This window comes from Plecotus auritus, assembly GCF_963455305.1.
Source record: "Plecotus auritus genome assembly, chromosome: 8".
NCBI classification, from domain to species: Eukaryota; Metazoa; Chordata; class Mammalia; order Chiroptera; family Vespertilionidae; genus Plecotus; species Plecotus auritus.
Window position 1 is genome coordinate 6,708,473 of NC_137782.1, and position 22,894 is coordinate 6,731,366.

Genomic DNA, 22,894 nt, shown 5'->3' on the forward strand with positions numbered 1-22,894 from the left:
CAAGATTGAATGGGTTGTTGAGTCAAATTTGTATTCAAAGATATTCCACAGTAATAGTTTGGCACAATGAGCCAGAAGGTTGATAATTCAATTAGAAGTAATCCTGTCCGGCCAGCATGGCTCAATGGTTGATCATTGACCTATGAACCAGGAGGTCATGGTTCATTCCTGGTCAGGGCACATGCCTGGATTGTGGGCTCAATCTCCAATGCGGGATGTACAGGAGGCAGCCGATCGATGATTCTCTCTCATCATTGATGTTTCTCTTTCTCTCTCCCTCTCCCTTCCTCTCTGAAATCAATAAAAAATACATATTTTTAAAAAGAAGTATATACTATTGTTTAGTAATTATTTTTTATCTAAAATTTCCTGAGAAGCTGGAAAGGGATTCTAGTTAGTTTTGATTCTTGGCTCAGATTCAGTGATAAGATTTAAAACCATGGTTCCTTGATGAATCAGAGCCCAAGTTGTTTTTAATATGATATCTACTAAGGACTAATAATGTTGGGACTCTAGTGTCAGGTACTTTCCTGAGTTACAATATACCAGTGAGTAAATTATTTTTCATTAAGTGCGAAGCTTTGGGGAGGACCTTAATTGTAACTCAGAAGGTGTATTTCTCTAGCTAGCTCTCATGCTTAGGCCACTTCAGCCTTTTGAATGTCCACTATTGATGCAATATTTCTTCTGCTTTCTCGTCTTCCAGACTTGGATATGTTAACTTGTAGTATCCTGACAATACCTCCTGCTAATTACCTAATTGGTATGGTTTTTTTTTTGGGGGGGGAAAGATGTGTTTCAGAGTCCTGTGTAGTTTTACTATCATCCAAATTTTGTCTGAAATTTGATTATGAAGCTTCACATACACAGAACGAATTTTCGGAGGATAGACTAGTGAACAAAATCACTTTGCTATCTCCGAGGAGGCTATATTTCAATGTGTAGGCAACGGTTAATTACTTGGAAAATTTATGTCACTATTTGCGTGCTCTGTCATGAAGGTTCTCACATTTTTGGCTTGTGTAATATTTATTGTGCGTTCACAGTATACTTGGAGTTTTCCATCATACTGAACTAGTTTTGCTGTCTATTAAACTAAATGTAGGTTAGAATATATTTTACTTTTGAGTAGTGATCTGATTTCCAAGATTCTTATAAATTACATTTATGCAAATGTCTTAGTGTCTGTGGGGTATTACCATCACTGCCCCCCTTTAATATCTCTATCATTTAAATGCAGATTGTCATGTCCCCTGGGAAAGTTTCCCCACAATTTCCAGGTGTAAATCTGGTTCCTTCTTTCATATTCCAAGGGAGGTTTTCACTGTTTCTTTATCATAGTTCTTTTGGTTTATATGTCTTAACTCTGAATTCCAAAATAGCGAGTGACATATGACATACTCAAACATGACATACTCATGTTTGTATACATTGTCTAGTTCCTAGATCATAGTGGACTCTCGGTAAATGTTTATTCAGTTGAACGTGTATTAATTACAAACATCTTTAGCCAACATCTGCATTAGTGATGGTTTGAGGAGACGACTCTTACATTACTGTCCTTGGTCAGACCCTTAGGTTATGCAATAGAGGGTCAATATGTCCAACATGAGGACTTAAAACTTAAGAAGGAAGCACATTGTATATCACGAAGCATCCAGTGGACTGTAAATTTAAGCTAAGCTACTGAGTGATCTATTCCTTTAAGTACAATATTTTCTGAGTCCTTAGCCTAGGTGACCTATTCATTCTTTGCATTTTCCTTATGGGAGATGGGTCATATTTTATGAGATGCAATGAAGTTAGTGGAGAATGTCCAGAAAAACATAGTGAGTCTTATATGTAGTAGAAATCTCAGGTCCAAATCTCAGGCTTTTGGATATTTGGCATCTGTGGAATAATTGACTTAGAAACCATAGCACACACAGGGTGTGTAGAGGAGGCAGCTTACCAGGCGACATTACCAGGCTCTTATTTTATTACAGACAGTATAACTGACAAGAATTGGAGGAGTCTGGCCAGGAGAGCAAGAGAAAGGGACACTAGACGACAGAATTATGTTAACCTTAAGTGAAAGTACAGATGACAAGCAGTCTTAGAGATAGCCATTACTTGAAGCAAATAAACATTTGGGCTAAGAACACAGAAAATAATGCTGTAGTGATGTAACCCGTTTCATTTTATTTTAGCCACATTCTGGAAATACAGAACCGTAGTAAAAATTCTGTGCTTGGGTTGACAGTTTCCCTTTTTTGTAGTATTGTATTAGTTTAGGAGAAAGGGGACGTCAAAAAGGAAATGTATCGTCTTTAATCTTGTAATAAAGGCCTCAAGAAGGTAAAAAGAGTGAATTCTCTAGTTCAAATCTGAAAACTCTATAAAATGTCTATCACCTTGTCTCTAAAAAGCCTATTTGTTAGAAGGAAAATGGATATATTTTAAGTTCATTTGTTCTTGCCCTTTAACAGATAATACTTCTTGGGGCTCCATTGATCATTTCTTTTTTATTATTCCTACCTCTTGCCATTGTTATTCAGTCAGAGGTCCCCGGCCCCGTCTGCATGGTGAGCGAGGGCTGTGGGCCTGGAGCTCCGCGGGCAGCGGAGTCTGATACGCAGTCGTGTTGGTTAGGAAATAGGAGCGTGGTGTGGCACAGCGGGCTCCAGGAAAAGGCACGTTTGGTACTCCAGCATGGCTTCAAGGGTTAACCTGGCATGGCCTTCCCACAACGCCCAGGGTTTTCTTTTTTTCTTTTGAAGTCCCATGGGAATAGTTAGACCCTGCCTCCACGTGCCGAAGATGAGCCCTGGAAACCAACACTGTATTTTCTCTCTTCCCTTCAGGACACAGTATGTCCCATTTGGGACCGCCTCCACTCCCTTCCCAGGCAGCTCCCGGCCTTCCTGTGCTTCCCATGTGCCTCCTCCTGTGGAGAGGAGCTTTCCTTGAATGTTCCTATTTTCACCCCGAGAAGGCACCGTGTTTCTATGTACATAGGATGGGTTACACAGCTGTAAATAAGTATGACATAGCAGAAGAGTGGATTGTGGAGTGTTACTATATATACACATATGTAATATTTTCCAGTCTGGTTTCAGACCCCGGCATGGCTTGGAGACAGCGTTGGTGTGTATGAAGGCTCTTCCTCGAATGAAGGATTTGGGACACCTTTCCATGATGATTATAGTAGAGCGTCAGCTGCTTTCGTGTTGGTCAGGAGGTGATGCTGAACCGAACGCTTGAACTAGCAGGCGTGGCTGGGATTGCATTGGCGTGGTTCCATTCCTTCCTTCCGGGTAGGTACCGGCCAGGGACGTCGGGGGAAAACGGACCTGCAGGGTCTCCCTGTGTGGAACCCCACACAGCTGTCACTCACCCCCCTGTTCCTGCTCAGTGGGCTTGAGAACGCAGCCGGACCCTGAAGGCCAGGCGGTGTGATCTGAATGACTGGGTAGAAGGTGACCAGGGTGATTCCCAGACGGATGTCGCTCACAGACATTCTTTCTGTTTCATCCGTGTGACAGGGCGGACGGGCATCAACACAGAGAGGGTGTGCTTTGTTGGAAAGGGAACATTTGGGAGGCCTTAGTGCGCTTGCTCACTTCTCTGTCTGAATCAGTCTGCGTAAACTGGGGCCGTATAGTGACTGCACGTTTATTTACACGTGAAAGTCCTGTCCCAGTGTTAGCTAGAAATGTCTTGTTTTCCTTTCTAGCCTTCTTCTCTGTGGATGCTGACTGCATCTCCATGGTCTTTCTTGCTGAAGTCATGTCTGCTTGCCACCCTTTTGCTTGGGGCTCCTTGAAGCGAAGCAGCCTGCCTACATGAATAAATATTCTCGAGGGTGATGAGCGACCTTTCCCTGAGAACGTTTTGCTTTATCGTCACAGAGAGGACGTCATTATTCTAGCCCCGTTTTACTAAGAAGCACATTGGGTTGCACCGTGAAGGCCTGTTACTGCCTCTCCTTCTCTTTAAACTGCTCGGGCATTTTAAGATTTTACAGAGAATATGCTAGAGCGCCTTCAATTTTGAACATGTCCTTCAGCAACGCGATGCCTCTTTTGGCTGTTATTTATTTATGTAACATTATTCTAGTTATTTTCCTGTGGGGTAATGAAAAGCTTGGTGTGTGTTGAACACAAAGGAAGTTTATTAGGTCCAGGGGTAGAATACAGTTAAATCACGGAAACAAAGAAACATAGATGTGTGTGTCTGTAAATATCTTTAGACCTGTCCGTTGAATGTCATTTTGGCAGAAGGGCAGGAAATGAACATTTCTCCAGTAACCGGTAAGCGTGAGGCACTGAGCCAAGCCGTTGCTCTTTTTTAGAATGTTTAATCCACACAGTCACATTAAGAAGTGGGTGTTGTTTCTTCATTCTACAGATGAGGAAATGGATGCTAAGAGACGCGAGGTGTCTTGTTACTATCACACAGCTTTAGAATAAGGAGAAGATCTGATATTTGAGCCGGGGTCTGGCTGATTCCAAAGCTCAGTCTTTCTATCACAGAAAAATGTTAGGCAACAGGAAAATGTTAAGAGTTGAGGTGCGGGGTGTCCCAAAGGGGGAAAAATAAAAGAAAATTCAGAATGCCCATTAGTAGAAGGCATGAACAAACCAAGGAGGAAATGAGAGACACAGGAAGAGGCTATTCCAGCATATGTTTGTTTTGAAAATTTCCCGAGTTTTCTTAAAACTCAGTTTATCAAGCCAAGTGACAAAAGGAACAATTTTAGGATCATCAAATATTTACCATGTAAGGGATTGACCAGGCTTAAAATTTCCAGTTGTATCTCTTTGTTCTTTCTCTGTGTTGAAAATAAAGTCATGATACCCCACATTTGAATCCTAAGCAACTATAAGGATCAGTATATGGAAGTCAATATTAAGATTTTAGGAATTATTGGGGAGAGGTAGCATTTGAAGACCAATACCAGGGGTCTTCTGTTTAGGAAAGCTTTTAAAAATATATGTCTATGTCTGTGAAACCTTTCTCTGTGGAACCTCAGCTTACCTCTGCCTTTCATGTATAACAGGGGCGGGAAACTTGGATATTTGGATCCAAGGCCCATTTGGATATTTATAACATCATTCGCTTCATACAGTTCACTTCATATAAATGCATGCTGCTTATGAAAACTCCTAGGCGTATTGGATTTCGAGTCCCGCCTGCAGGTGCCTTGGGAAGGCCAGACCAAATGATTTCTCGGACCGTATATGGCCCGCAGGCTGGACGTCCCCCCCAACCCCTGCTATATAACATGGTGCTGGGAACTGAAAATAGGGTGGATTTTTGTGTTCCGCTTACATAGGAACATAATCTGGATTTCAGCAAATACTTGTTTTCTTTTCTCTTTGAATGAAGTTTGAATCAATCTTATCAGCTTTCCTTTTTGTGTTGACGGACAGCTGTCTCCCACACTCCCAGGAGGTTCATTTCAGGCACAGCCAGAACGAATGTTGTTTCATTGCTGATAAACTGACACCCAGGAACAGCAAGGTACTAGATCACATGTTAAGGTGGTTATTGTTACCCTCACATGATATGCTGCTATTCATTGTGCTAACGGTTCCTTAGAATACCCCCCTCCCCAAAGCGGTCAACCTGTTTAACTATAATAATTTTCAGCTTCACTGCTATATTTTCTCTGCTAGCAGCTCATGAAGCCACAGTCCTAGTTTAATTCATCACCTAAGATTTCCTGACTTAGCTTAAGTGCGATATCGATTTCATGGAATTAGGTGGCAGGTGCATCGAGGAACTATTTCCTGGAAGCTTTAAAACCTCGAGAATATTCATTCAGGTCAAATGAGTGGATTGGAATTGTTCTCATTTAAATAAGACGTTCGCCAGATGGCCAGAAGCCATGATATTCCACGTTTTGCGTTTTTTAAACATTAAAAAAAAAATGAAAAACAGTTCTCTTATTGTTACATAAAAATAGATAGTTCTCTATAATTTTAGCAACTGTTTAATCAGTTACCATATCGTTAGTTGATTAAATAGGGCTTCAGTTTAAAAAATTTTTTTCTTGACTTATTACCTTGGCTCACAAATTCCTTTCCTTTTCACCCCGATTACATTTACATATTGTCCTCCCCCCCCCCCTTTTTTATTGGAGCTGTTGTCTGAAGGGTCTCTGTGTGCCTGTTGGAACATTGGTATTGCTATAAAATAATGTACAGGAAATCTCGTTTTGTCTAAAGATACATTTGGGTCTTCAAAATTCACATTTTTTTCCCTAAGGAAGATGTTTATTTCTGTAAATCAAAGGTAATACATATATAATGTATTAGTGGCATTACTTTTGGAATTTATTAATATGTATGTGTGTCTAATTTTATAGATTTCCAAAACCATTAGCCTGAAGCCACATTAGTTATTCTCTCTTTACATCTGCATCGATCCTAGCCATTCTTACCTTTATTTTACTGTTTTATTCTGTATGGAAGCGTGTTAATAAGGCTTGTAGCAAACATCAGCATTTCTGCAGTTCCCGCTCCCCACTCTGTCTCTCCTGAATCCTGGGCCCCGGAGGGTGAAATGGAAACAAGAACCAGGTGCATAAATTTCTCTTAGGCCTCCTGCCTGACCCTTAGGTGTCTGCCAGTTTGGGGGAGGGAAAGATCCTCCATTCACCTGTCTTCGTATTTGTGTTTCCTTCCTCAAATATATTGTTTTCACGAAGGATCCTACGTAGCAAGTAGGCCTTTTGCAAAGTTTTTTTTTTTCCTTTGTAATTCTACCAGACTGTTGTGGCTGCAATACCATGCCACCCCAAGTAACTATGATACTTGAATTTCACAAAACTCGTGTTTTAGGGTGAAGGAGGGATGTTCATTAAATATCTTTATGTGGTGGCACTTCTAATCAGAGGAGACACCTTCCACTGAGCAAGGGAAGAGGAGAAAGAGCCAGGAGAGAAGAAAGCTCCATTAAGTGGACATTTGTCCCGTGGTATGAATGCCAATCTTAACAGTTTCGGTTGGTGAAGTTAATTTTAGACATTTCCTTTATCAAACATTTAAAGGTAAAAATTTTCCCAGAGCCAGCAGAACGCTGAGCTGACTTCTGTTGACATTCTGCTGATCAAGGAATTTCCAATGAGCAGGGCCAGAGTCTTTTCAGCAGGAAAGGGGTGGGAGGATGAATCAGAAAAGCAGTAACGGACGAGGGAACGCTGCTCTTCGCTGTGGGCCGGAGGAAGCCATTAAACATGATAAATGTTTATTGGACATGTGATGGGCTAGTTGTGTTTATATTAAGGAAGACACAGACATGATGGGAAATTCTAAGGAAGATGCAGACAGGATGGAAGATTTTAACAGGAAAAGTCATACCATTGGGGAACAATTATAAAAATTCAAATCTAACATTTCAGTCCACCTCAGAGACATGACTCTTCAGTGTTAGAAGCTGTAAAATAAATTACAAAGGAAAGATGGGCATAATTGACTACATGAAGTTTTATGTGTCTGCATAGGAAACCCAAAACCTACGAGACATTGGAGAAAATCTGTCGTTAACGTTCTAGAGGGATTATATGCAGAGATTATAAAAACAATAAGGAAAAAAAATAATGAGCTTAGAGCATTGTGGTCAAAGGATATGAGCAGAGGAGCTCCAATCCATAAAACGAAGGAATGGACAAGTATGTGCATAAGCATTTGATCTTACCAACAGTCCTAGAACTGCAAGGTAAAGTCACCACTGGAGGGTGTTTTTTCCTTTATCTAATGCATTCATCAGTCCGTGCACTTCACCCTGACTCTAAAGGGTGCTTCTTGCTTATACACTACTGGCGAGAGCGTAAACCGAAACACCTCATTTAAAGCCACTTGGCGCTATTTGCAAAAGGTCATGGCATAACTTATGATGCCTGAATTGGTAATGCCACTTCCGCAAGTCTACCTTAAAGTACTCTGGGATATAAGAAAAAGGTATTATGTGCACTTTGATGGTCCTATCAATGCTATTTCACATACAAATAAAGGACATCATTTACATGTTCCCTGGTGGTATCGGTGGTTCTCAAATGTGGCTGCATATTAGAATCACTTGGAACTGTATGAGAAAATGCTGATGGCGGTTCCACAGCCAAAGATTTTTATTTAATAAGTTTGGAGTTGCCTCAAACTTGCGTTTAAAAGAATTTCCCTGAAAGTTCTAATATACAGCCAAATTGAAAACTGCTCACTTGAAACAAGTTGATAAAAATTTTTAACCGTTTGAAATACTTTTGATGGTTTCATAGTAGTGTGGGAAGGGTATAATGTAAAAGAGACTACTGTAATTCAATTGTAGATAAAGGATAACTTTAAAATAGAAACACATCAGAAAAATAGGCTAGGAGAAATTTTATAAAATGCTCAGGGGTGCTCTAAGGAGTGGGATTTTGAGCGATTTTTCTCATCTGTTCTTCAGTTGACAGATATTTCATAATGTTCTCACATTAAAAGAAAAACCATATTTACAAGAAGGGTTCCTGCCGGCAAGATATAGGTAATTTTCTACTTAACGGTTATTACTACCTATGAATACGGAGATTTATTCTGACTTCTAAAATAATCATAGCCATTGTTATAATGAAATCCTTCATAGGGTTCTTTTTTCCCCCTTTTTAAGTCCCAGAAACATTTTCCCATGCAGTTTTCTGACTTTTGGAATTTAATAAGCTCAAATCAGTAATTTTTCTGAGAATAAATGTAAAATACCAAGTCATAGAGTTGAACACATGCATATACAAATGCAAACTAGGAACAGCTCTAGAGGAAACATGATAAACCTTCAATGGCCATTACTTCCGCAGGAGTGGGCACGGTCCGGGGAAGTTGAGAGGGACTTTGAACTCCATATGATGTACATGTGCACTTCGTATATAATTTCCATGTAGGTATTTATTTGCTTACATGAACATCACTTGAAACAAGGGACGAATCTGATAGATTATAGAGCAGCGATTTCAACCTTTTCCATCTCATGGCAGACATAAACTAATTACTCGACTTCTGTGGCCCACCAAAATATACATTGTTTGCCAACCTGACAAACACTAGGTATAATTTTGATTCATTCACACTGATGGCTGTTGATGTGTTGGCTGTTGTCATTTTGTTATTTGACAATATAAGGGAAAAGGGGTCTGCATAGGCAGGTATTACATGTTTTACATTTTCTTGCGGCACATCGGTTGAAAATCGCTGGAGTGGAGAAAAGCCAAATTGTGGATAAAACAAGAAAAGCATCAACAGTTTTAGTTCAGGTTTGGAAAGTTTTCAGTAACATAGCCCAGCCCGGTGGTCGGCAAACTCATTCGTCAACAGAGCCAAATATCAACAGTACAACGATTGAAATTTCTTTTGAGAGCCGAATTTTTTAAACTTAAACTTCTTCTAACGCCACTTCTTCAAAATAGACTCTCCCAGGCCGTGGTATTTTGTGGAAGAACCACACTCAAGGGGCCAAAGAGCCGCATGTGGCTCGCGAGCCGCAGTTTGCCGACCACGGGCATAGACCAACGACCACCAGCTGAAATCAGCAGTTGTGGACATGTTGTCAGAGTTGCTTTGAATTTCCTTTAAATAACGTGTAGCAGAAAAAGCTGAAGTTTCTTCGATTTCCTTCTTTTCCCAGGGGCAACCAGTGTCATAGATGTGCAGTATACTAGCATAGTTCAGAACTGTAGAGTTTCGCTATGAATATACAGGGAAAAGTATTATAGAGCTGTAACTGTTGATGAACATTTAGTTTATTGACATTCTTGCTTCCCTAAAACATACTAATAGTGTCTGTGTGGGTGTTGGTTTTCTAGAGTCCATAACAAAAAGTGGAATTGCTGATCCACATAGCATGCGCACTTTTTCCCCCACTAGATATTGCCAGATGTCTTTCCAAATTGGTTGTGTCAATTTACATTCTCACTGGAGTATTTCTTGGTTCTATTTCTGGACATGCTCAACCAGTAGTTGGTACTGCCAAGCTTCAAGTTTTGTCCTGTTCTGTAAATCGTGAAGCGTTAGCTTATCGACAGCCCTGCATGTTTTCTGAGAGTCCGAGGCTGGCAGGGCCTCTGAGGGGGTCACAGAGAATCTTAAGAAGGTTGGAGCCCTCGGGAGCCAGTTGCCACCCAGCCGTACAGTATTAGCCGGCACAGGACTAAACTCTACAATCGTAGGGCAGGCTATGATGTTGCAGAGGTTTGGAGATGATCCTTGTGTAATAGAGGGGTTATTAGAAGGCCTGGGGACCTTGACAAATGAGGAGGAAGAGAGGAGAACAGAGAAGTATCAAGGCAGGCAGCGTGGCTGGAATGAGCAAGCCAATAGTGAAACCATTATTAATTGCCCTCCAACTCTTAGCCAGAAAGGGGTCAGTAGAGCTTTCGAGCGTACCTGTTTTAAACTCATTGGACAGATGAGAACATTGAGGCCTAGAAAAATGAGGTCAGTGTGCATAAATCACGTAGTCAAGTGTCAGAACTAAAATAAGCAAAGGACTTACTGGTTTAGTTACCTCGGACAGCCAGTAGGGTGGTCTTCAGTGTGACTAGATAATGCAGAGTTCAAGGAATGACTGCTTCCCCCTCTTTCCACGTGTCGCTCTGCTTTCCCTTGGTTAGCTTTGTTCTCAGCAGTCAGTCCTCCTGGAGGCAGAGGTCGGCACCAGACCCCCCCCCCTTTTTTTTTGGACTTTTCCAGCTTATGTTTCTACTGAAAATAATGTGTTCCCTTTCCCTTTATTTCTCCATCAGTTCCCCAAAGATACTCCCACTCCCACTGCTGGGGATAGCTCAAGCTTGCTAGCCTTCCTGCTGGGAAATCAGGACCAGTTCGTGGATGGCTGCCCCGGAATCGTCACTGAGAAAGGAAAGTCCCTAATGGGATGGAATGCAGGGCATGCAAACATCAGTCTCGTCGCCTGTGTCCTCTGCAGGGTGACTGGCACGCATGATTGTAGTCGGGGGTTTAAATAGGGTACAGATGATGTTCATTGCGGGTGCTTGATGCCCCCAAATCCATGATTGTAGCAATTTTTATAGCAGTGTTTAAATTCACTTCAACCGACACCTTTTGAGTAGATTGAGATTGCCTGTCAGATACTCCAAAGATAAATCAATGTGTGCCTAACCCCTGTGGAGTCCCCAAACTTGTTGGAAGTCTCAAGGGCAGGAAGGTCAGGAGTGTAAAAACTCTGGATGAAAAGAAGCCAGCAAAGAGAGGCACAGCATTGAGATCTCCAATACAGGGCTGTGACTAACGGGGTCACCATCCAGGGGGCAGTTAAAACGTTTATTCCGAGTAGTAAATGGAACGGGGAGTGGCATGCATTTCCTGGCGGATGGTTTCACATGAGCCAAAACAGAGATGGGACACCATGGAGGCGCGAGGTGGGCTGCATTGGTTCGGATCCTGGGGGAACAGTCTGCGAGTGGGAGAGGAATCTGAGAGTTGGGGAAGATGAAGATGAGCTAGGTGCCAGGTGCACTGGAATGCCAGGACCCCGATGACAGTGGAGGAGTTCGTGCTTCCTTTGTTTCACGGACAGTGAAAACCACCAATTAAATAGATAAAGTCATTTTAATAAAAACCCAGCATATGGCGTGGCCTGAAGAGCCTGAGCAGTGTTTTTGGGGGGCGGGGGGGGTAGTTTTGTTTTTGCTTTTGTTTATTATTTGTTTTTAATAGGAACATTGCTTTGGTGCTGATGGATGGGCTGAATTGGGGCAGGGAGGTATGAAGGCAGAGTTAGCGTGAGGGAGCTTCTAGAACTGACTTTGTGATGTAAAGATTTTTGGAGGAAGAGGATATGTAAATTGAAGATTGTGCCAGGCCAGCACAGCCAAGGGTTCCTGAGCCTGAGGGGGGGCAGCAAAGGATTAAAGAAAAGGTAGACAAAGAATACAGCTGGGGCTTGGTGGATCTCCTGTGCCTGGCTGAGACCACAGAGAGAGAGATCCAGAAGGCAAGCTGATGCTTTATTTTATAGCCAGAGGTAAACAAGGTAGTGGTCACCGTAGTTACAATGTTCTCGTGAGTTTCACTTGTTTTGGCAGCACTTGCTGCACCTCCCACAGCCCATTCGCTACCCAGGAAGGATGTAGGGAAGGTCATAAGGTCAAGCTTAATTATGCTAAGAGGGCTGGGCCCTCTAAGCTGGGACTTGTTTGTGGCTTTGCCAACAGGTCAGTCCGAGGCTTAACCCTATTGCCGCTCCCTACAGAAGAGGAACTTTGTTGAGGCAGAATAATTGTGCGTGTGGGAAATGCTTCAGCCCTAGGATGCTGAGGATGGTGGCTGTCACTGATGAGAGGAATAGGGACTCAGGAGGCAGGTCTCCCCGTGGGGGGGGGGGATGGTTGTGGGGGGTGGGGGAGGGCTGGGGTGGTTTTTATGTTGGCAATATAATATTGCAAATATACAGTGCTTTCAATTACATGTGGATATTGTTTATAACATTGTCAATGCTATTTAAAGTTCCTGGACATGATTTTCAGTTTTATGAATTTACACAGGGAAAAATAATCACCACACGGCATTATTTTTTCACAGAGAAACAGATATTTTGTATATTTAAGTTTTAAAAACATTTGGCTGATAAAATTAAACACTCCTGGGAGTATAACTACTAGGCACTTTTTCCTAATGATCCTAATCATAAATATAGCATAGCATTTTCCCAGGTATATTTCCAGGCATACTGTAATAGGGAATGTTGTCAAATATTATGATGGGGGATTTTTTTATTAAATATGCTTAGGAAACACTGAGTTATGTATGTTTCTTGAGTTAAGCAGGGTTTCTCAGAGACATTAGTCTATATTTTTAGTGTTTTGGTGAGTTTGCAAGGAAAGGATGCAGCGTGCTGCTTCTCGGAAACTCATTTGGTAATTTTGGGGGGGCATCACTTCGGACTAACATCCCACAGAACACATTTGGAAATACTGCAGGATTAGCCATAGCTCACAAGATGGGAGAGACCTGGTCGCTACAAGTAGGCCGTAGAAATTGACATTTTTATATGATCATACCAAATGTAAGTACAAGGCCTCTTCCTTAACATATGAAACTCAGTGTTGTGTTTTGGAAGATACATGTTTTGTCCTAATTGGAAGTATTCTCTTTGCGACTGCAGCGGGGAGAACGTGCCTAGAGTCCCGAGGGGCCAGCGATGGCCGTGGGCTGGCTGCCTCTGCCCTGGAGTCGACGTTAGAGATGTGCGCACGGTCCGATCTCAGTCATCTCCTTGGGACAAGCCGAGGATAACATTTAAATTCCAAACGGCTGCTGCTTGTTGTCCCACCTGCCTCAAGGCTCCCTTCCTGCACCCCTTGTCACTTCGCGTGTGTTCAGAGAGCTCCGCTCAGCCCAGCCTGCATTTCTTTTACGTGCCAAGCCCTTGTCAGAGGGCCAATTTGTTTCAACACTAGCTTGACATACATAATGTGCTTAATAAATGATTACCCACTTAGTGGATAGTGTTATTTGCTAATGAGTCAGTTCTACAAAGAGGCATCTCGTGCGATTAGGGAATCTCGGTTCTGAACATCAGTCTCTCAGGATTCTTTCTTCCTTGGTTCACAGAGGAAGCTTCACCTGAAGGAGAGGACCCACCGTGGCGACTGCTGCAGCCTCGTGCTTTCTTTGTGACACTTGACGTTTTTCCTGGGGGGAGTCACTGCTGTAGGCATCGTAGAGGGAGGATGGAGCAACCACCTTACCTTTTGCCAGCATCTGGCTGTCCTTTACATCTTGCCTTCAAGAACTAAAAAAAATATATATATATATAGACACATATGTATGTGTATGTATATATATATATGTATGTATATATATGTATACATACACACATGTACGTGTATGTATATATGTGTGCATATATACATATACATATATGTATGTACACATATGTACATATGTGTGTATATATATGTATATATATATAAGTATCCAAGGCTTCTTAGGTGGGGAAGGCAACTCTGTGGATCTGTGGAGAGAGAACGTGGAATAGCGGGAAGCACATTTGCTTTGGAATCAGAGTAGAATCTGAATTTTAGCTATTGCAGTTAGTTGTTATTTGACTCCAGTAAGAGTCTCAACCTCTCAGCCTCTGTTACACCTGCAAACTGGATGGGAATCATGCTGATGTTTTTTGGTGGCTGTAAGGAATATTGATGATAGTTGTTAAAAGCTCAGTTACATTAGAGATACTGAATAAATGGTAGCTATAATAATATATATTATTTTTATTCTCTTCTCTCTGCCTTTACTGAATAAGTTATTTTCAATTTTATTCATATGTGAAAGGCTATATTTTTAAAGACCACATATTTTAGTTGGAGGTCTTTAAAATTATAATTTAGATTATATGTTTTAGTTTATACTTTTATAGGACTATTTCTTAATTTCCTTATAGATGCTACTCTAAATTAATACTAACCAAACTTTTGTCCTTGTATTACTGTTTAGGAATTATTGTCTCCTAAAACGAAAGGTCAATTTAGTGACTAAGGCTGTACTAATCACTGCCATTGATCTAGTGGTAGCTTTGTAATGTCAGTAAAGTGAATAAAAGGTCTAAGTTCAAATGTCTTTATATTCAAGAAAAATATCTTCTTAGAATAATTGTTCAAGCCAATCAGAGATATATTGCTTAGGTTTGGAGTCTGTAATTGTTTCACTAAATTTAAGATTTGTACAACTTATGTCATTGGGTAATTATTTCTTGTCTCCGTATATCCAACTCAAAAAATACTGGGACTACATTTATAACTTTACATTAGAGATGTGTAGAATATTGAAAATCATGTTTATATTCTTAACATAGAAATGGGCAAAATATCTTCCTTTAAAATATGACCCATCTCTTGAATTAATTGGTTTATTCCTATCTACTTTTATATTTTTAAACTTTAATTTTTGTTAATCCTTATATGTCAGTGCTTATTAAAAACTTTTATTAGTGACCTTTTTAGAGGTCATTTTTGGGTTAACATTTTATGTGCTAGGATTATTCATATAACGTATATAAAGGATTGTAGCCTTTAAGTTTTTATTTTCAGTCATTTTAGGGAGTTCCAGACTAGCAGTAATTTCTATCAAGAGTAAGAAGGTAGTTTGGCCTTGACTTTCTAGGGTTGTTTTCAATGATTTACACTGTGCATATATGCATTTAGGAGTCTTCCACATTTATTGGTAGAAATAGTTTAATTTCCTCCACTGGTAATGACATGCCTATTAAATATGTAAATGAAAAGATAATCCAAGTTGATTATTCCTTTCATAACATTAAAATTTGTGTGTGTGAAGTCTAACATAAAGTTAAATGCACAAATCGTAAGTAATTTAATTTCACATAGTGAGCACATCTGTAGTAAGAACTACATAAAACATTACTTGCACCCCAGAGCCCTACATAATTTCCTCTTAAAATATAATTAAGGTACTTTCTCTAAGCTATCAACACTGAAAATACTTGAAATGAGCTATTATTAATTTTTTTGAAAGGAGAGTGAACATATACTTGTATCTATTAATTTATATTAGTAGCACTTAGTACAGTAACTGTCTAATAATGCTTCTTAATAAGTTTCTTGAATTTGTTGAATTTTTAGACTTACCTTGTTCAGGATTAGATTTAAAAATGTTTTCAGGGAATAGTTTTCATCTGAAATTTTTATTGAGATACTTAATAAAATAAAGTAACTGAAGATTTGTGTTACTTAAATACTGCTGGGAAGCATTATTATTTCATAGACAAAGGGGAGGAAGGCCACAGTCGTCATGATGTCTTTTTGTTATGTCTGCAAATATTCCTCCAATTTCATTTCCCAGGTATTCTTCCTCGTTCTTAAAATTAGTAAAATAGATAGGCCGTTCATTCCCTTTACTAAGTGTGCACTATTAGTACCATTTTATGTGCTCCGTCATCAATTCGAGGTAATAAAGCAATGGTTTTTCAGTATTTCACACAGCACGGGTCTCTGCCAAGCATCTCTGGGGGTTCTTTGATGTCTAGACAGTTTAAATTATGCCTGCTCCCCTGCCTCCACATTCCACCCCCGTTCTGCTTCAGGGGTTGCGGGAAATGAAAACAAACCAGAAGGCTCCACACGCTGCAGTCGATGGAGAAAAACAAACAAATAAGAGTGAGCTGTATGTCCAGCCTGGCAGGTGCACAGGGAAGGGCCCACGTATGGGCAGTGGCAGGCAGAAAAGCATGAGGGACAAATGTTCTCTTACTTATTCATTTCTAATTACATTCCTCTGGGGAAATGCCTGTGCATTGTGGACAAAATGAAAATGTTCTAGAAGTGTTAGGGAAGAAAGTAGAGCCACCTTTGACCCCAGCCCCTCGGTAGTCTCCTCCCGACGGCAGCCAGATCTGAGTTGGTGTGTTTCTTGTACATTGTTCCATTGCTGAAATGATAAGATGCAAAGTTGCATTTTAAGTTAGAAAACTAATGTTTTATTCTTCTTCTTTTTCCCCTTGTTTTCCTTTCATAAATCGGGATGATTCTTCCAATTCATCTTTTTAGAAAGTAAGTAACTTTTGAAATTTCAGAGATTTTTTTTTTGTTAAATTGTTTGTTTTATTATTTCATATGCACACATAACCTATACATTTCAGCATCTTCAACTTTTAAATTCTGACTGAGGTTATGAACCCTTACATTTAGTGTGAATAAAAGGTTTTAATTAACCATAGGAAATGTCACATAGAAGGTGTTCATGCTAAGACTTTTAACACACATATAACACATCTTTTATACCCACAGTAAGTCATTGTGATATGTGTATGTGTGTGTGTGTGTATGTATGTGTGTATATACATATATATATATATATATATATATCTGTTATGTATATGTATATTTTTTCTTAAAGTAGGCCAAGGCATGATTGCTAGCTCTGTTTTTTTTGTGAATATAAAAATATATAAATAATACTTTTATTTATTCCTGTTCAATTTGAGTTAAGATTCATTTCCAGGAAAAGCAGTCCCGATTTCCTAGGCTTTATAGAATTGTTGAGAAGAACAGCTATAAGTAAATGGTCTGAAAGACTTTTAAAATGCACTATTTTATGTATATTCTGCACATACATGCTAATGTTTTACTGTTTTAAATGAAACAGATCACATAAGGGTTACTTTTCTGTAAAGAATTGCAACTGACATGCACAAGTCTAAGTGACCAAGCAGCCAGTGATGTGAGTTGTCAGGTTTGCCTTTGTAAACTATTTTCTAATTCTTCTAACAGGCAAACGTTGTAGGATTTGGAAATAGAACAAATTTCATGTTTGTTTTAGGAAAGATTTGGGAAAAATATCTATTTTTACCTGAAGGGAATAATGATAAAAATAAACGTACTAGTATTTTGAAGTATTCAGTATAACACGCATAGCATCATTTATCTGGAATTTATTCATGAACAGATATTTCTGGGGAGATGAATATATTTTACTTTATAAAGTAGGCCTGGCCTACTTTAAATACGAGCAAAAAAAGTCATCGAGACTTTTGGAGATTGTGAATTACATATTTTTAAATATTTCTATTGTGAATCTTGAGTTTATTGAGTTAACAAACAGTATAATTAAATAATATATTTATGCTCAACAGAGCTTATTATTTATCTGAAACTGGGTGCTTATCACTTACGTTTGCAACAAGCATAGCATTAAACTGCTATTTAATAGACAGTTTATCTTCAATTATCTTTTGTTTACTGTACCTGAGAAAAACTTAATAGTGATGTTAAATTACATTTGTTCTGTTTTTTTTAGCTATCTTCAACGCTATGTTATTCTTTAATATTCTAAATCTGAGCTCTTGGAATTGTGGGTGCTAAGACCTTAAGAAATAAAGATCAGGAAGAGTGTGCATGAGGGGGATGTTCAGAGAACAATTTTATTAAGTTATATTTTTTAAAGTCTACATTGTATCATTTTTATGTATTGGATTCTATTTCACTTGTAGTGTTAACATCCTCTTGCCAAGGCTGTACAGGAAATCTGTGTTTCTGACAGTTTCACTAAATTAAAACTCCACAAATCTGCCATAATAATTCCCGGCTTCCAATAGTCCGTGCTTTTGCCTGAAGAGAATAATGATAAAAAATATATATTTTGAAGTATTCAGTATAACATGTATAGCATCATTTATCTGGAATTTATTCATGAGCAGACATTTCTGGGGAGATGAATGTATTTTACTTGACAAAGTAGGCCTGGCCTACTTTAAATACGAGCAGAAAATCTTTTGTAAGGAAAATAATGAGGCTGGGAGCTTGCCGACGTTCATGAGGGAAGACATTGCATCAACACGCAGCGTTCTAACCGTGTGGACCTCAGTGCTGCCACCGCATTGTTCTACGGCCACGTGGATATGAGGGCTCTCGCTTCCCGTCAAGCCCAGTGGAATCGTATTGACATGTAGCCACGGAGAGCTGCTGTGCAAAGTGATAAAGATGCTCTTGTTATTATAATACTTAGAAACCGTTAGGACCAGGATGTGTGTATATGCTGACTAGCTATTAAGTGTGTTGCGGCAACTCAGCAAATATGGCTCTTTCATTGTATTGGTGGCTTTCCATGCTAAGTAAGAGATTTGATAATGGTGGCTTTTGGGAAATTTTTAATTTGGTAATGCAAAATTATGTTTCTATCACAGAAAATAAAAAATTTAAACATTATTATCTTAAGGGTCCTCTTGTCCCCAAATATTTCATCTGAGAGGTAAATAGGGTGGGGTAGGGATTCTGATCAATATTGGCTCAACCATTTATTGGCCTTTTAGCATATTAGGGAGTAAAATGTATATGGAAACATAAATTAATAAAAGTAATAAGTCTGGCTCTAAATTCTAGTTTGCAAAGATACCGGGTTTCAAACAAAACACAAAATAAATGTCTAAAGTCTAACCCAGGAAATACACATGTGTCTTACATTTCATAAACATCTCTCTGTGTAGATGAGTGCTTTTCAGTAATGTTTGCACATATGGGCTTCGGTATTTTTAATCACTAGTTTAATACTGTTAGAGTTCTTTTTTTTAAAAAAAACTGTTGATTTCATAATTGAGTCACTTGCATCTTTCCTACAGAACATTATTATTAGCTGGGAAAAGGATGTTGTTGTTGAAGATGTGTCAGAGGTATAAACACACATATAAATTTTTATTTAGCCTTGTGAGAAATGCAACCCCATGAGTGACTTAAATGCTTATAATTTCAAATCAGTCCTTCCCGGGTTTCTTATTATTCTTTTGTTGCTTTTCAACCTATAGGACGGAACTGTCCTTGAACTTGGGTTTATTTGATCATTCAAGTGCAACCATCAAGTTGTCTGTCATATTTAAATACCGAGGCTTCCTGGTATTATTTGCAAAATAGCACCACGTAAACGTTTGGGCTTCGGTGTCTTTGAAATATAGTGTTGGTCGCTTTATGAATAAAAGCATAATTTCAATTCAGGAGACTCGCCTGGAGCCTGTAAGACAGATGCATCTGATTAACTTTGGCAAACTGGACTGGCCTGTTATTGTAATGTAGATGTTTTCAGGGTTGGGAGGATATTTTTAAACGGGATGCAAGAGGATTTTTTTTTAAGAGACGAGAGAACAGTTCTGCCACAGAAGCTGCGCCTCAGACTGCTTCATTTCCGCGCAATTTTGTTTTCTAGTGGCACGTCTCCATTAGCCTGTCTGAATGCCATGCTCCACAGTAGCACTCGAATAGGGGATGGAACGTTCTTCAAGATCCCTGGAAAGTCAGGCCTCTATGCTCTCAAAGTAAGTTGCATTGTTCTGCATATTATGTCTGTTATTACTGTGTACCATGCATTCCCCCCCCCACCCCCCCGCGACATGGGCAGGTAAACAAAATTAGATTTGGGTAAAGGTTAGAAGAATGCCCTCGATGCCTCTTAAATGTTTTCAGAAGTCTTAAAAATGCTTTCATATTAAGAATAAACAATGACATTTTTCTTTAAGGAAAACATATCTGTCGGGTGGTTGCAGCCTCACATATGGTAATGGAAAATAGTTGTGGCTTTGTTAGCATTCTTGATTCCTAAAAATCCGCATGGACGGGTGCCGCGGATCATCAGCCAAGAGCTCAAGATGATCGCAGCTGCCACAGACTATCTGGCTTAACGGCCGATGGTGGAGACGGCGTCACATCTTGATGCCTTCCTGCGTTTCATAAAAAGAAGACATTTCTCCCTTCTCCTTGAAAACGTGCTGATTTAAATGTTACTTGGTTTTTAAAACAAACGGATCTCCACTCAGGTTTACTCACAATGCATATTTGTTATGTGAGAAGGAGAGAGAGAGCTGCAGATAACTGAGTCTTCGTTATTTGAGCGCGATTCCCATTTTCCACTGGGCTGGGCCACGCCGTCTAAGATGCACAATTCCCGCGGACAAAGCCAGTGGCCTCCCAGTGCCCACGTGCCTTGCATGGAGTAAAGGCAGTGTGTTGTTTCTTACAAACTAAAAAGAAGTCACCGCTTTCATAAATGATGGGCTACGTTTAAAGTTCATTAATTTCCTGTGAGAAGGTTTTGTTTTGAATGTTAAAAGTTATACCTGGCCAAGAAACGAAGATTCTCAGCTACTCAGCATTCAGCTCTTGTTACTGTGTGTGTCTCAGAAAATAACCACAGGTGAACCTTGCATTATTTTAGTTACTTTGTGTAGCTGCTTGGGTGTTTCATTTACTGATTAAAATTCTGAGTTGTGAAGTCATTGCCTAACATAAGAGAGAATGTAGAATTGAAAAATACAGTGAAAACAACGTATGTCAAAGGGGAATGGATTTTGTATGGATTTTAAAAGGTCATCCAGAAACTCAGCTGTGGCAATGGGCCTTGCCCAGTTGTTTTTATAAATACATTTTCTTTAAAAAATTTTTTTTATTAATTTCAGAGAGGAAGAGAGAGGGAGAGATAGAAACATCAATAATGAGAGAGAATCATTGATTGGCTGCCTCCTGCACGCCCCGCCCCCCTCCCCCCCCCCCCCCACTGGGGATCAAGCCCCCAACCCGGGCATGTGCCCTTGACCAGAATTGAACCTGGGACCCTTCCGTCCACAGGTTGGCGCTCTATCCACTGAACCAAACCGGCTAGGGCCAGTTTTGTGTTTTTAAGGTGTGCTTTTACATTCAACAGTAAGTCAGTGTTACAATTTCAAATGACAAGTGAATGTGATAATGCTTTGGGATTCTGAAAGAATGCTGAATGTTTTCGGTCGCTAATACATCTCCGTAAATCGTTTTTTAAAATGATATAGAAAGAGGAGTCCTGCCCAGCTGAGGGGACGTTGGATTTAGGCTGCGAGTCGGAAGTGGATGGCACAGAAATGGCAGAAGCCAACGCCCGGGGGGAAGGAAACGGAGGTCAGTGTGATGGATCTCAGGCCGGAAGCCCTGTTCCCTGACAAGTTACATAGAACTCCAACAGTTCCCTGACGGAACTCCCTACCCCTGTAGCTGCCATTTCCCTCTAAGTTTTACCACCTACTTAGACTTATCATCAGACAACTGTGATTCCAAAGGTTAGTACCTCAGAAAAGTGAACCGTTTCTGGCTTTTTGTTTTTATTCTGTGTTCCTTTTGGATGGATTTCCCCTGGGTAATCTTGAGTGTTATCCGCATATGCCTCATGCAAGGTGAGAGGGTCACCCGAGGGGACCTGGTGGTTTTAGTCTGATGTGAGGCTTGAGCATGCCAGGGCTTTATGTCTGATGCTGCTTGACATCACGATAGTTTTATAATAGCTTCGTTTCTAGGTTTGTCCATAATAAGTTAAGCTTAGTGTTAACATTCCTCATCGTGAAACAAGGGCCAAGTAAGTCCTGTTCTTGTGAGATGCTTTTGAAAAGTAAGCAGCCCTTCCAGTTCTAAGGGGGCATTTCCACCCCTGAATCCTCTCCGGGTGAATTCCTTGTACCTTTCTCTAGACACGTGCATAGGACTCTGCTGGCTGTGGAGTTGCTGTGTTGCCCTTTTGGCAAAGTTGTGTTCCACGAAAGCTGCTGTTATTATTTCCCACTGGTCCCACGGGTGGCCCCTGGTGGTGGTTTGGGGAGGAAGGTTGCTATGTCATTAACGCCCCTGCCAGCGGACCCGTAGAAATCCGTCTCTTTCCCTTAAACAGACAAACCTTAAGGGATCCTTGTGGGAACGATGTGTTTCGCTAATAGCCAACGCCGTGCATGTTAGGATCGGCCACAGGAGTCCCTTTGTGTTGTGCTGGGCACCGCTGCCTTTAAGCTGGTGTGCTCTCTGACGGTCCCCCGAGATGGAGTCTGCCTCGGCGCCTCCCCGATCTGCAGCAGAGATTGCGAATCCATGTAGGACACAGGGTCTTGTCTTAGTGAGATGGCTGAAGTAAGCCTTGTAGAGTTGTTGTTTTTCCCCCCAATCAACTTCCATTGAATTTGATGTCCCTAATCCTATACCTTTTGAAAACTCAACCCACCACCATTGAAATTGTACTGGGAGCTTTGGCAGGTCCTGTGGTTAGAGGGAGAACAAGTCAGCGATGCGCAGCCATGTCTGGCTTCCTGGAAGGCTGGTGAAGGGGGCAGACGCTCCTCCTTCAACAGAAAAAGGGGAACCTTATTGGGTTACCCTCTAGTTGTACTGCCCATTTGCATCAGCACCTGAATGCTGTCTCTCTCAACATATGTACACTGAGCTTTTACTGAGTGCCAAGGACTGCTCTTGACATTGCAGTCACCACAGTGAAAATCCAGAACAAAAAGAGACCGCTCATGGATGTTCATGTTGGTAAAGAGACAGACAGTTATCATACAGATATATAGCCCAGTCAGTGTGGCTCAGTGGTCAAGCATTGACCTCTGAACCAGGAGATCATTGGATTGA

General features: G+C 40.4%; 1 protein-coding gene across 2 annotated transcripts in view; it reads left to right on the forward strand.

Moving 5' to 3' along the window:
* Nucleotides 1–22,894, forward strand: part of ASXL3 (ASXL transcriptional regulator 3) — a gene marked incomplete at its 3' end in the record, with an annotated part of 191,422 nt that overhangs the window by 63,121 nt on the left and 105,407 nt on the right. Inside the window, exons 3-4 of one of the 2 annotated variants that reach the window (XM_080683489.1) lie at nucleotides 19,687–19,794; nucleotides 21,298–21,403. In XM_080683489.1, coding sequence (XP_080539615.1) covers nucleotides 19,687–19,794; nucleotides 21,298–21,403 — 214 coding nt within the window. Of the gene's footprint in view, nucleotides 1–19,685; nucleotides 19,795–21,297; nucleotides 21,404–22,894 lie in introns of both variants that reach the window. The other variant, XM_080683490.1, reaches the window with a different exon arrangement.